General features: G+C 51.1%; 1 protein-coding gene across 1 annotated transcript; it reads right to left on the minus strand.

Moving 5' to 3' along the window:
• Window positions 1-7305: 7305 nt before the first annotated feature.
• Window positions 7306-10749, minus strand: LOC135830096 (transmembrane protein 209-like). The gene has a single exon (XM_065342486.1). It carries the CDS (start codon window positions 10507-10509, stop codon window positions 8626-8628), a length of 1884 nt encoding a protein of 627 aa, XP_065198558.1. The 5' UTR covers window positions 10510-10749; the 3' UTR covers window positions 7306-8625.
• Window positions 10750-14782: the final 4033 nt, after the last annotated feature.

Genomic DNA, 14782 nt, shown 5'->3' on the forward strand with positions numbered 1-14782 from the left:
TATCCGGATAGGCGAGAGAACAGGATAACCGAACATCGATTATGTTGGATGCGCCACGTATGCTGTAAATCTGTAACCAGCTATTTTCTTCCGGATGGCTAGGGATCCGGTAAAAAGAGGACCGGATCAGCGAGGTCTGACTGTCGTACAGGTTTATGTATGTTCTCATGATTTTTTCTATAATACAGCTATAGTCCTATACAGCACGCGTATAATATGACTCTCCTATTATCCAAACAGTTCCCTTATCCAAACCCCTTCTGGACCTAACGTTGTTTGCTCGAAGGGTTGGGATAGTCAACGCTCAGGTACTGTAGTTTGTAGCTGCTGCATGTGATGTAACGGTGTGGCGCAGGAGGCAGACAGACACAGACAGAAAAACAGACAGACAGACATACAGACAGTGTCTGCTCTAGGATTTCAAACCAACCGGGTTCACGTGCACCTGCCACAAACAACTCTTTAAAATTCCAACCGGGTCAGAGCCGGGTCAGAGCCGGGTCAGAGCCGGGTCAGAGCCAGGTCAGAGCCGGGTCAGAGCCGGGTCGTTCAAGTGCGGCTACTGCATGTACATCAGGGAGCCTGGCCGTAAATATTTTACGACTCCCTGAAGTATATGTAGCATTATGTATTCCCAAACGGGACACAGGTGACCCAGTGTTCTTTTTCCAAACAGGTCCAAGTACCACCCCCACCCCCCCCCCCCCCACACACACACACAAACGGGTCGCTGACCCGGCTCTGGAGCAGACACTGAAGTCTGATACAGATATAAAGACAGAGAGGAATAGCGACTGTGAGACATAGTACCATACTCCGCATCCCCGGTATAGTCGAGTCCAATCGCAACTCGATGACGTCATGTGACCACGCAGGGGCGGATCCAGGGGGGGGGGGGGGTTCGGGGGGTTCGAACGAACCCCCTAAATTTTTTCCGACCATGGTGCAGTTTTTTTTTTTTTTTTTTTTTTACAAAAGCCAGGCATGCGAATTGCTCCTAGGATCCTGCCGTAGCGCATATATAACCCGAGCTGAATCATGCAGATGTTACATTGATACATTGATATGATCCTCAGACGAACACCTTGCCAATAGGCCTTTCCCAAATCGGCCATTTATTTTGGCCTATTCGGCTATTCGATCGGCTGAAAAAATCGCCAGAATCGGCTGAAAATTTCTGTAAAAGGTGGAAATTCGGCTCTAAAGTCGCAGCCACCTTTCGCAGACAATTATTATTATTATTATTTTGTTTTACATCGGAAGCTCAACAGTGCAGCTGCACAAATATGAAGAGGCCGATGGGACCAAAAAATATATATATAAAAAAAATAAAATAAAAAAATAAACAATGTATATACATCAGTGTATATGTTCATACATCAGTGTAAATGTTCAAATGTTTAGAAAAAAAAAAGGGGGGGATGAGTGGTGAACATAAAGAGAAAAGAAGAAAAACGTATGCTGAATGAACCTGGGCAATACATACATGTAGCTGGTGAGAGACTAAACGTTGCCAACGTTGTCAAACAAAATTGCACGATATCGTTCAAACCAAACTGGATCATCCAATAAGCGCTTAAAACCGCGATCGAACTGAGAGGTAAACAAAGAGGATTTCAAGTCATTAGGTAGAGCATTAAAAAAAAGAGCAGCACGAAGCACAAAGGATTTTTGACCGAGTGTTGTTCTGCATTTTAAATAAGGGATATCATGTGTGTCGCGATTACGCGTGCTCCGGGTAGATTGCGGGGCTGGGAATAACGATGTAAATACAGGCAAAGGGCGAAGAATATGATTAATGAAAATGAACTTCCCAGTTGACACCAGGAAATAGTAGTCCAGGGGCTTAACATCAAGGTTTTTCAGAAGACCAGAAATACTGTCCCGGCTCGAAGCCCCACAAGCCGCTCGGATAGCTCTATTGTACACGCTTACTAGACGACTGTGATCCTTCGCAGTAATGAGTGTGACGAAGGAACAGATGCAGTACAGAATGTCAGGAAGAACGACAGACAAGATGTACTGGCGGCGTGCAAGTTTGCTCAGTTGCCGGAAGGTGCGACGTAAGACACCCACCTTCTGGGATACTTTTCTAACAATTACATCGATATGCTTGGTCCATGACAGGCAGTTGTCAACTTGGATACCAAGGAGACGAGTTTCGGTCACAAAATTAAGTGGCTCACCTTGAAGGCTAATGACACTTGGGTGCGTCGTGGGGTTTCGGCCGGGGGAAATGATCATAACACCTGACTTTTTAACATTGATCATCATGTGGAGCTTTTGTAGCTCGTCACATAGTACATTCAAGCAGGGAATGACGGAGGCAATACACAGTTTGAGTGAGGGGGCACTTCGGTAGAGGGTCATATCATCTGCGAACATGGGAAGGGAACAGGTGAAGGAATCCGCTATGGTAGGGAGGTGGCTTATATAGACATTAAAGAGTACAGGACCCAGAACAGTACCTTGCGGGACTCCACGCGAAACTGGGAGGACTCTGGATGTAGCATGTGGCAGAGTGACTTTCTGCCGACGATCATACAGGTATGAGGCGAACCATGCTAGTGCTGTCCCTCCAATACCCTTGGCTTGCAGTGAAATGAGGAGGCACTGGTGGTTCACCCGATCGAATGCCTTACTAAGGTCTAAAAACACAATCATGGTAGTGTGTCCAGTATCCCGGCTCGCAGTCCACTGGCTTACGGCCTTGGTGACGAGTTGGGCAGTAGAGTGATGGCGGCGGAAGCCATACTGGTCTTTATGGTATGGGCACTTGTCGTCAAATAGCTGCTGGAGCTGTCTAAGAACGACTTTCTCCAGGGCTTTGGCAATGACACTACTAAGGGATATGGGTCGGTACTGGGACGGGTCTGATCTGTCACTGCGTTGGGACTTTAACACTGGGCAAATGTTCGCTTCTTTGAACGTGGACGGGAGTATACCAGAAGAAAAGGAGGCATTAAACAGGATTGCTAGAGATGGGGCAAGAATGTAAGCGGCAGACTTCACAAGACAGGGCAGTATATTGTCTGGACCCGGGGCTTTGCGCGGCTTCAGGTCTAGTAGAAGAAGTTCTACTTCCGCAATGGTGACAGATGCGAACGACTCCAAATCGGTGGAGGAGACCGGCCCGAGCGGTACGTTGTAGGAGGCATCGGGGTCGTGAACGATTGAATGGAAATATCTATTCAGCGTCTCTGCTTCGACTGAGGTTTTGGGTTTAGCGGGTTTACGTTTTGTTACGCCATTGATCGCCGACCAGAACTTCCGAGGAGATTGTTCATAGTCTTGACAGAGCTCCGAAAAATATTTGTTGCGGAGCTGGCGATACAGGTTGTTGGATCGGGTGCGCAGTTGCCTGAATTGGAGTGCAGTAACTGGATCTTGGAAAGCTGAGGCTTTTAATCGGCGGAAGGCACTTTTGCGTTGTCGTATCATGTGCAGTAGCTCCTCAGTCATGAAAGGGCATCTTACTTTCGAGGTAGGCCTCCCCGCTCTTCGTGAGACAATTGGCGCGAGTTCATCCAGTGCACAGTTGAACTTCTTCACCCACTCAGCGGCCATTTGGTGGGGGTTCGTGGATGAAAAAGAGTGTAGGGATACCGATTTCAGCAACTTGTGGAATTCCTGCATACAGAACGAACTATAGTCTCGACTGGGCTGCCTTGGCTTGTGGTCTGGCGTGTCAGGCTGCAGGGAAGTGATAGGCACGGAGGTTGTGATAATGCGATGGTCAGAGAATTCACAGTCAAAGACTGAGGCGGTTGTGGCGTCTTCCGAATTCGTGAGAATGCAGTCAATAGAGGTTTGGGTTTGCCGTGTAATGCGTGTAGGGGCGTTTACTAAGTTGGAGAGATTAAGGGGCAGGAGGATGGTGTTGTATAGGGCTTTATAGGTACTTGATTGCTTGTCCAGGAAGTTTACATTGAGGTCTCCCAACAAGTACAGCTCTTCGCAATCGGCGCAGTCTACAGCTGCAGCAAGACTGTCCCAGTAGTCAATGGACTGACCTGGCGGGCGATAGATGCAGCCGATCAATGTCTCGGATCCTCTTTGTGGCGTACATCGTATGCAAAGAAGCTCTAGGGCATCATGTGAGTAACGTTCGTCCAGGGAAACTCTGAGGGTTTCTTTCACATAAAGGCACACACCGCCACCTTTCTTGCAGGGGCCGCATGCTGTGAGACACGAGCAGCTTGTCATGCATGGTCTATCTCTACGGTAAAGGATGGTTCCACGGATATGCACTTCCAGGTCAGAGACACTGTTATCTAGCCAGGTCTCGGATATGGCTAATATATCCAGTTGCTGTTCTATCATTATGCTTTCAACTTCACACAGTTTGTGGCGTAGACTGCGTATATTGATGTGGCCAATGTTAAGTGTACTACTGTGCTGGGTCAGGTGGTGGGTGTGTGGGTGAAACGGAGCGGCGTGTAGATTAAGCTTCTTGCTGATCCGATTGGTGTGTTGAGCATGCGGGTTCAAGGGGAGTGGGTCGGTGGTGTGAGCCATTATTATGCTTTAACGGGTTTGGTGGCCCAGGCCTCTGTACCAAATCGCCACTCTCTTACAGTACGGCCAACTTCGTCAGGCCAGAACGATTCTTCCGCGACCTTCTTGGCGTCCGTGACCAAGACTGTAATACGAGCAGAGGCTGTTCTAAAGTGCACGGAGGTGTACACGACGCTTTGTACTACAGATACACCTTGTGCCTTGCAGTGTTCAGCTATTGAATCCGCATCGCAGTCCGGGTCAACATTTCCAATGTAGTACACCGTCACACGGGGTCGTCCTACGAGTCCAGGTGCACTCTTGGGTGTTTTCGGTGCTGTGTACCGCGATGTCTCCTCCCTACGGTGGTTTGGCTTTTGCGGACGTTTGTCGTGGCCAGGTGCATGCGGCCTTGGTGGCTGCCTTGCGGAGTCTGCGTACGAATTTTCAAGCTGTGCAGCTGGGCCTTGTGTTTGTACCGGTGCACGTGGTGATGTGTGTGACAGGTCTGGGGTAGCGTCGGTACTCATACTAAAGTGCATGGGGAGAGTACTACTTGTAGTAGTTCTGAGATGAGTTGTATCCCCAGGGTCAGCGTGGACGTGGGTCAAACGGGATTGGTGATCTTGTTCAGCATGCAGTTCACGTCGGAGCTTTTGCACGTCGTCCTTCAACGCCTGAATTTCCCTGTCGGAATCTCTCAGCTGTACATTCACATCTTTCATCGTCTTTAGCTCTGATTTCAATTCCCTTACTACCCCGGTAAGTTCGGAGAGTGCGGCGCAAAGGCTAGCTACATCAGGGTTAGCATGACTTACGGGAGCCGAGTCCTTGGATCCTCTCAGTAGGGCAATCAGCATTGGCCTGTTCGCCTTTCTGGGGAACTCCAGTCCCAGTCGCTGGATGAGCTCCTTGAGCTCGTCATCAGTAAGCACGGCGATGTCCGTATTGGGGTCGAGTTTCCCGGCCATTATAATTTATATCACTATTTACTGGTGTTCCAAGGGCCTAGTGCCCCGGGAAACCGAAAAAAGGAGTAAAGGTCAGGAGCTCGCAAATTTGCATCCACCCAAGTACGAGCAAAAAAAACTCAAGCCACACGACAATGATTACAGAAATTGTATTTGCATGCTACTGAGGCACTAAAACATCAATTTTTGGCGAATTCAGTGCGAAAATTGCGTATTCGGCTAAAAGATCGGTGATTTCTTCAAAACCACTATTTTCGGCCAATGTTTCGGCCGGCCGATTTGGGAAATGCCCACTGGCCGTGACGCAGGCGCACACGAGCGGTCATGCCCAGTTGCCCACGACCCTGCAAAACATGTACATTGTACTACTTTCACTTTAGCTCATACATGTACACCCTTCAAAGCGGTGAACCCCTTGTACTTGTAGTCTAGGAGCCAAGTCAGCAAAAGTCCAAGGAATAAGGTATTGATAGGCGACAAGCCTCTGGGTCATCCTAATAAAGATATCATTATTATTATTACATGTACATGTACATGTATATTCGGCGATTTCTTGGTAAAATCTCAGAATTCGGCGAAAAGATCGGCGATATTCTGAAAAGGCTACTTTGGGCGAATTTTTCGGCCGGCCGATATGGGAAAGGCCTACTTGCCAACATTCAACGCTTGGTCGACACGTACTCTGATGATCTGCCAAGCTCTTCAACTATATCAACTGACATCCGAAAGTGGGTCAGGAAATGGAAGGACGCAGCAGAGAAGTCTGGTGCACTTCAAGCTACCCCACGAGCTCTTGTGCATTGCGATGATGATGTTTTCCCGAACATCCACGTCCTCCTCCGGATTGCTTCAACACTACCCGTCACCTCTGCGGAGAATGAGCGCAGCAACACTTCCTTGAAATGGCTGAAGCACTACCTGCGCTCGAGCGCTCGACATCAGAGCGCCTATCCTCTAGCCCTTTCCCAAAGGTGCCCGCCCTTCTTTCGCCCTTTTCGGCCCTTTTTGGAAAAAGCCCGTTCTTTCGCCCTTTATAAGGGCGGAAGAAAACTGAACCCCCCTTGGAAAAATCCTGGATCCGCCCCTGCCACGTATGTACATATGTGTTACACCCAGCATACGACTGCTGTTCTTACCATGACTAATAACGCATGCACAAACAACCGGCTGCTGAGCTTGGGTCAGTGTAGCTTATAGGTGCTTGCTGCATGCATGACTCTGTGCATCCACGTGTACTCCAGCCGCCAGTCTTGTGTAAGTCTGACCCAGAGCTGCAGGGCACGAGCGCGGGCTGCAACCATGCACACACACACACATACACGCGCGCGCGCGCACACACACACATGCACACAAACACACACACAAACAATGAATGCTTCCACAATAAAAAGTCAGCCCCATGCCACAGAAATCCGACCCAGAGTTGCCAGTCTTGTGTAAGTCTGACCCAGAGCTGCACACACACACACATACACGCGCGCGCGCACACACACACACACATGCACACAAACACACGCACAAACAATGAATGCTTCCACAATAAAAAGTCAGCCCCATGCCACAGAAATCCGACCCAGAGTTGCAAAGCTGGCACCCTCAACAGGCACGACCCTTAACGCCCTGGAAGTGGCACGAATGCGGCTGGACGTACACATGTACAAATACAATGATGTAATCGGAACTGGGCCAGCTGGCCAGGCCAGGGCGCCAGCTTCGCATTTTCATTTTTGGTTGGGATTTCAGAAAGCACAACTGTACTTGTACCCACAGGCGCAGTGGCATGCACTGTCTGTTTCATATTCTCCCGTATTGGGATAGCAAACGAGGAACGAGGACATAAGATTCGTAACGCCAGGCTTCATACCATGCTGGAATCTGTGCAATCTCCGCCTCAGCCATCCTGTCCAAGCAAAACATTTAGAATGAAAACATGCACATGTGCTGCTGCAGGTGAAAACAGTTCACATCTACAAAAGCAACACACACACCCACACCCACACACACACACACACACACACACACACACACACACACACACCTGTTCGAGTACTATGCAGCGCAAACAAGGATTGGCGATCGACAGCATTGTGGCGAAACCATCAGAATAAGCCAGACAAATCCAATTCTGATCACATCTCACAGAACGGAAAATTATACTTGTGTAAAAAAACTTGAACTTGCTACGGAGCAAACAAAACAGGGGAATATCCGCTCAAGCCACACAACACGTACACATGACAGTCAAGAAAATATATAGCTCTGCTCCGGTGGGAACAGTGGTCCAGTTATGGAATATGGCAAGCAGGGAGTGGTACAGTACTACTACAGCCTGCGAGTCCCTGGTGGCAAGGTCAATAAAACAGTGTGGTGATGTCATAATGATGTCATCGCTCCAGCGCCAAGACTCGCGCTATACCGTACTGACAGCTGGCAAGCACTCGACTCGGGGGATCTCTCGTGTGCGTACGTACAACAGTCAACCACGAGCGCAGACAGCGAGAATAGACACATCGCGCAGGCGCAATATTATGTGCACGTCAACGCCTGCAGTGCATGCGCACACCCACACACCCACTCGCACACACCGACGGACGAACACAGTCAGTATCGTGGGCCAACACGGTCTCGGTCTGCTCAGCTGGTAAAGCACACACCGACTAGTTAGCAGTCAGACGGAAACGTGAGCTCCGTTGAGCCGCCTTCTTTAAAAAAATTATAAAATCGCAGCACAGCCTAACATATCACAATGGAACAACGGAACATGATAATAAATAACACAGCAACGCTGCCATGGAGGGCGGAGGACATAGCAACACAGGCTGGCTGGACGGGCTAGAAAGCAGGCACGAATGTAGTTACGCAAAGCCGCATCAACTGTGACACGGACTCGTCCGTAAACGAACATCTTGATGGAGGAGTGGTACAATGCTAAAAAGTCGTGCTCCCACTCCAAGATGATACAACAACGGTGTACATGTCTGTGGCCTTGGGGACAGGATCAACCTCTGTACGGAGGCAATGACAAGCTGGACGATCACAGCACGGTGCCATATCCACGCTGACCCGATGGTTGCGGAGAACGCAATCAAACGCACGGCAACTTGCTATCTGCGTACCGGCAACAGTGGAGGTGGCGTTAACGATTGAGTGCGCAGCGCTACACATCTGCAACCACGCTGAGTATGTCCAAACCAGCCAACGGCAGGTTGACGGACCCTAGCATGCCGCGCTCCACATTCTTGACGTGGTACAGGAAGTAGAGCATCGAGTGGAACAGGTTGTTGCGCCCGGCGCCCACGTCGACCGTCTTGCCGTTGATCGCCAGCTGATAGTGCGGCGGCCGCTCGCCGCTCTGCACAAAGTGCAGGTTGTCGGAGAGGTGAGCGAGATTGGCGGCGGACGACGACGAATCCCCGTCACGGTCAGCCGTCGACTTCAAGGTGGATGCGAGGTGAGACGACAGCATGGAGCCCAGCCAGCCGCCGGACTTGCGCGGCGGCGAGGACGTCGAGGATTTCGTCGCCGCTGCCGTTGTCATGGGTGCACCGGTGCGAGTCTCCTTGGCAATGATGGCGGCGGAGAGAGGTTTGACGTACTGGAGGGTGAACGTGCGGCGGTCGGGAATGCGCGGGCTCGGCGGCAGACACGAGTCCATGTACGTGCAGAACAGATGGAAGACGATGGCCGCGTCGGTGGGCAGCGACGAATCCCAGTCGCCACGCTCCACACGACCGCCGCCGTCCCAGCGGAATGAGCTCAGGCAGGTGCCCCGCGCCAGCTCCTTGACGCGCCACACCAGGTAGTCCTGGTTGCTGCACAGGTCCAGGTACTTGAGCACCAGCGAGAGGTTGGGTAGCTGGCGCATGGCATCGCCTAAGCCCACCTTCTGCACAGCGTGGCTGTCCGCCTGGCCAAGCTGCAGGTGCACGCAGCCGATGTTCTTCAGCGATTTGTTCAGGGTCTCGATCTCGACGGCTAGTGGCTGCACAATGGCGCGCGCCAGCCAGCGTCGGCACTTCTCCGTCCAGAAGTCGAGCATGTCGCGCTCTACGCCTTGCACCAGCCACACGTCGGTGAGATACTTCTTGTGGTGGCAGGCGCCGTCCTGAGCCGGCGACACCGGACTGCTGTGTTGGGAGCTCGGCGGTCGGCTGGCTACCTGATAGCGTGCCGACAGCGGCGAGAAGTCTCGCGTGGTCATGTCGTGGTGTGCCGCCGTCATGCCTGGCGATGTCTGTACCGGACTGAAACCACTGTATGCAGCCGACGATGCGTATAGCGATGATCCATTCGCCGAGGACATGTTGAGCGACTCAAAGCTGCTGTCGCTGCCCACGCTGAGCGGACTTGTGTGTAGATACTCGGTCAGTGACTGCAGGTCGGCGATGCTGCCGTCGCCGCCGAGCGGCAGGCGGTACGACGACGGCGTCGACGACGAGCTGGACACGGTGCGGCGCTTGCGAACGCCGTTCGATGCGTGAGAGTCCGGCGTGCGACCTCCGGCCCCGCTGCAGCCACCGCCGGAGCGATAGGACATGGCGCGGGGCGTGCTGCTGATGTATCCACTACCCAGATTGCCCATGGGTGCAATGGGCAGTCCCGGACTGGCAATGTTCACCACCGCTGTGGCATGCTGTTGCTGTTGACAGCCATTCGCACCGTCCCTGTGCAAGTCTGCCACCAGTGCACCAGAGCCCGGGGCTTGCTTCAGCAGCTGGCTCGGACCAGTGGTCATTGTGACATCCGCTACGGGTATGCTACCGAAGCGGAAGGCATGCACCAGAACGTTGACCGAGCAGATGCCACAGAGCACGTATTCGGCGCACGTCACCGCTGTTTGCAACACGGGGCCCAGGTGTTGAGCAGCAGCGTGGGTCAGCCATGCACCGTAAGTCACGTCGAAAGCCAAGCAGACGGCCACGATTAAGTTGAGCAGTCCCCAGGCTAGGCATGACGCCAGAATGCTGCTACCAGCGCTGCGAGCAAGCACGCGATTCAACACTGGGCTGCGATACGGCGAGATGTTCACTCGACTAGGCATTTTCAAATGAGACAATTCTATGACGAAAATATCAACAAAACAAAACCAATGTGTTTCTGTCACGACTGAACACACCAACGGGCTTCTGGTTCAATACTAGTATCTTCCATTCCAAAAATAAACTACTGGCATTGTAATTATTCTCGAGTTGAAACGACAACGACGTTCTCGAAACGTCTGCTCTAATATGATGGCAAACCAAAACCCGTCACATCTTCTGAAATGTTCGTCTTCTTCAAATCAACTTACTTCAAATGTCGCTCGCGCTGGACTTGCATTCAGGCCTCATTTACACGACAACGATTGAAAAACGTTTTTCAATCGTTTTCGAAACGTTTTTGCTGTTTACACGAAAACGATAATCGTGTACACTGCAACACGTTTTTCGGCGCGCAATGGTCACGTGCAAGAAGTTGGCCTGGCGCAGGCTGGCGGTGGCATGTTTTGAGTACAGGGCTCGTACTAGAAAAACGTTTTTGCCGTTTACACGAGAACGAAACGGAACGAAAACGATTGAAAAACACTTTGAAGGCCGTTTTTCGTTTGAAACGTTTTTGAAACGTTTTTCAGCGTTGTCGTGTAAACGCTCTTATCAAAATCTGTGGAAGCGTATTCTTTTGAAAACGTTTTTGACAAAAACGTTTTTCAATCGTTGTCGTGTAAACGAGGCCTCAGACTTCACGGCGTGACGTATGCTGTGACCAGCAAAAATGAACGAGCAAGGAGCGCGCCGCAAGTCGTTGCCATGCCAGCAAAGACGCCATTGGCTTTTCCTAGTAGTAGAGAGTTTTCGCACGGCGTGCAACGTGACAACGCCGAACGCGAGGCTATTCACGTGCGTGACGCACTTGAAAAGAGCTTTCGCGCAATTCGCAGCAGGTGAACATGGTGAACCATTAGAACTTTGCGTAAATCGCACGTGCTGGGCCATCAAGTGCCAACGTGATGAGGCCGGTTTCCACGTTGGCAACGCGCGTTTGCCTCGCTTCTGAACGTGGCACGTGACCTTCGAACGCGTCAAATGAGCGCTTTGCACGCCGTGCGAAAACTCTCTAGTGACACAGTACGAGTACAAATTTTTTTGTAGTTAGACTGTCGTACGATCGTGCGCGCGATCGCGGCCGTGCCACGTGTCCCCGCGAGGTTCATGGTTGCATATGCACGGTATCCGGTACGGATTTACTGGATCTACTGTCCCGGTCCTCCCGGATCCCCCGAATCAAAAAATATTTGGTGGGGGGGGGGATCCGGGAGCTACATGAAAAAAGAGAAAGGAAAAAAGAAAGAGGCTGCAAGCTCTTGTGTCAGTCAGTAGAGTCAAACTCAAACTCGTGCACGCGTGCCGATGTTCCTTGCACGGACTGGAAAGAACTTTCTAAATGTCTCGGCATAATAGTTCTTCTGATTAGCTGATCAATTATTTCTTGGTACACGTTCGTTTGTTTGACAGGCCAATCTTGATACAATAATCATTTCCCATGGGCCGTAATCGAAGTGAAAGCCTTGCTTTTGATCACTTCACCTTCAAGTAGAACAAGTGAAAATTTAATTGAGTGCTGTGGAGTTCGTGGAGAACCTCCAGGGACCAGTCGGTCGGATGTTGAACAGCCCATCTACGTCGGCGGCGGGCTCCCCGATTGGCCGACGATCTGTCAAGGAATCGATCAAAGCCGGACTTCGCAGCCTGCACAAGACGACTACCCCTGCCACTTTCGCTGACGTCGTGACTGCGTCATGTCAATTCCCCAGCTCGAGGCCCAGTCGGCACCAGGGCACGACGGCGAACAGTTCTGTCATGCCTTATCTCATCCTGATCCAGGACGGTGACAACATGGAGCTGACCGGATCAGCGGACGGCTTGGCCGCCTCGCATCTATTCTCGAAGTTCGGATTGTCTGAGTCAACAGCCACGAAAAAGAATCAAGTGGATCTGAAACGGGTGAAATCCGACTATTTCACGCTGCTGGAGAGAAGCGGCTTCTTACTGGTGTCTTCCACGGCGTGCCCATGCGACGGTCACGTGCAGAGAGAGTACGTGTTTAGAAAACAGGAGGCGATGAAGCGACTCTCGCTGGACGAGGTCACCCACGGCTGGAAGTTCACAAACAAGCTGTCGGTGAAGCCCTCGTCGGCACTGGACACGTTAGGAGCGTGCCGCGACAGTGAGGACGATCAAGCGGCCAGTTACGATAGCTCCCCGGCCACCTCATCGTCCAGCTCTCCGTCGTTCCTCTCCGCCAACGACACGTCGATGTTCTCGCTGCCCAAGGGTGCGATGCAGGCGAGCAGCAGCTCGGCAACTGTTGCTACCACAATTGACGGCCAGGCGATCCTGTCAGCGCCCAGCTCTGCCACTCTGCGGACGACGCTGGGAACCGATACCCCGCCGGTGCTGCAAGACTAGCGGTGTCTGTCGACTGAATGCTGCAAGACAAGCGGTGTCTGTCGACTGAATGCCGCACTGCCGGTGAAGAGAGTCTTGACTGCCACCACGTGCGTGCAAGACGCCGCGGCGAGCTGCTAATCCCAGGGCAGTCATCACTGCTGCTGCTAATGCTATGATGCTTGTTGGCCAAATTTCCAGATGTATGTCGGGACTTACGCAGTTTTGGAGCACGGCTTGGTGCTGCTACTGATGATGATGATGCTGATGGTGGGTGGTGCATGCTTGTTAGCATCATTAGCTGCCCTGTCCCTTGCCCTCATCCCTTGTTCCTGGCATCGGTTTCTTGTTGATTGTGCCGAGTACGGCAGTGCTCTCAAATGGCATCACAGTACTCTGCAGTTCTCTTCGCGGTTTTTCGATTTTCACACGACGAGTCTTCCGTGTGGGTGCCACGCTCCTGTGTCGCTATTCCCTACACACATTCGCGGGCATCTTTTTACAGTGGAGTGGTAGTGGTGGTCATCGTGCTGCTGCTGCTGCTGGTGGTGGCCCAGCTGCTTTGCACGCTGGCTGACACGAGAGAAGAAAAAACAATAATAACAACATATCTAGCATCTGCTTTTCGATTGCTCACTTCTGCAATGCCTGAATGCAATGAGAGATTTTTTCCATCCTTTATTACTTTCTTTAACTGCCTTTTGACCTTTTGAATTTTGACCTGCTCAGTTTTTTCTAATTCTGTTCTCCCTGGCTGTCTCTCGCAGCCTGCAAACTCTTACAGAAACATGAATAGTTCCTATTTATCCAATTTCTCTATCCTATATTTACTTTTTGTTCCGCTCTCGCTTACAGCAGCTGCTCCGAGCGTCTCGGCGAGCTGCTGTGTGTTTGTGCTGTTTTTTTTTGTCACTCAGTCTCTTGAGATACCCACACCGTCTTCACGATTTCTTGATTTGATTGTATTGTCACAGTTGTCACTTCATGCTGAATGTCACCTGAGTGCTTGCTGTGTGGAGCCTGACATACATGTACATGTACTGTACTCGATTTCGACAGCATGTCACAAGGCGAGGATGCATAGTGCTCCTGACTGCAACCATAACCCGGTCGGCAGAGGCCCGGTCTTGCGACCGTTTGAACCGTATGCAAGACCGGAACTCTGCCAACCGGGTTATGGCTGTAGTCAGGAGCACTGTACGTCCTCGCCTTGTAACATGCCGTCAAACTGGAAAACATGTTAAAAACTACCAAGCAAGGCTTCTATATACCATCTACTACAGTACTGTGTAAGCAGTACAGTCAGGCCTCTTTTAACCGGATCCGGAAGAGCATACATGTAGCTGGTTACAGATTTACAGCATGCGTGATGCATCCTACATACCCGGTGTTCGTTTAGTGGGCTCCCTCGCCCTCGTAATGCTTTGCGGCGTGAAAACAGCTGCGATTTTTGCAAGAGGCGCCAAATTGCAAACTTTGAACTTTGCAAGAAAATAGAATCATGCTAGCCAGAGTGTGTGTGCGGCCGTAGTGCTCCGCGAACATTTGCTATCGTAAACTCCTGGTTCTGAGACATCACGATTTTAGTGACGCGAATGTGAACAGCCAATACTGGGCACAGTCTGCAGTAAATTTCTTTCTATTTCCACAGGTGATAGTCCTGTACAACAAAGTGTGTGTGTGTGTGTGCGTGTGTGTGCGTAACGTTAGTTTAAATGGATCGCTGCCCTGCGAATTCACGGATCCAAATTGCATTGATGCACATGTACAATGTGATATTCAATTCATTCGGCTTTGTTATCGTTACCAGGATGTGCACATTTTCCCCGCTGATTTTTACACCGGTGTCCTGCAGCTCGTGCAGTCCCCGTATATTTTATCATTATGTAT

The sequence above is a fragment of the Sycon ciliatum genome, chromosome 13, assembly GCF_964019385.1.
Source record: "Sycon ciliatum chromosome 13, ocSycCili1.1, whole genome shotgun sequence".
In the NCBI taxonomy this organism is placed as follows: Eukaryota; Metazoa; Porifera; class Calcarea; order Leucosolenida; family Sycettidae; genus Sycon; species Sycon ciliatum.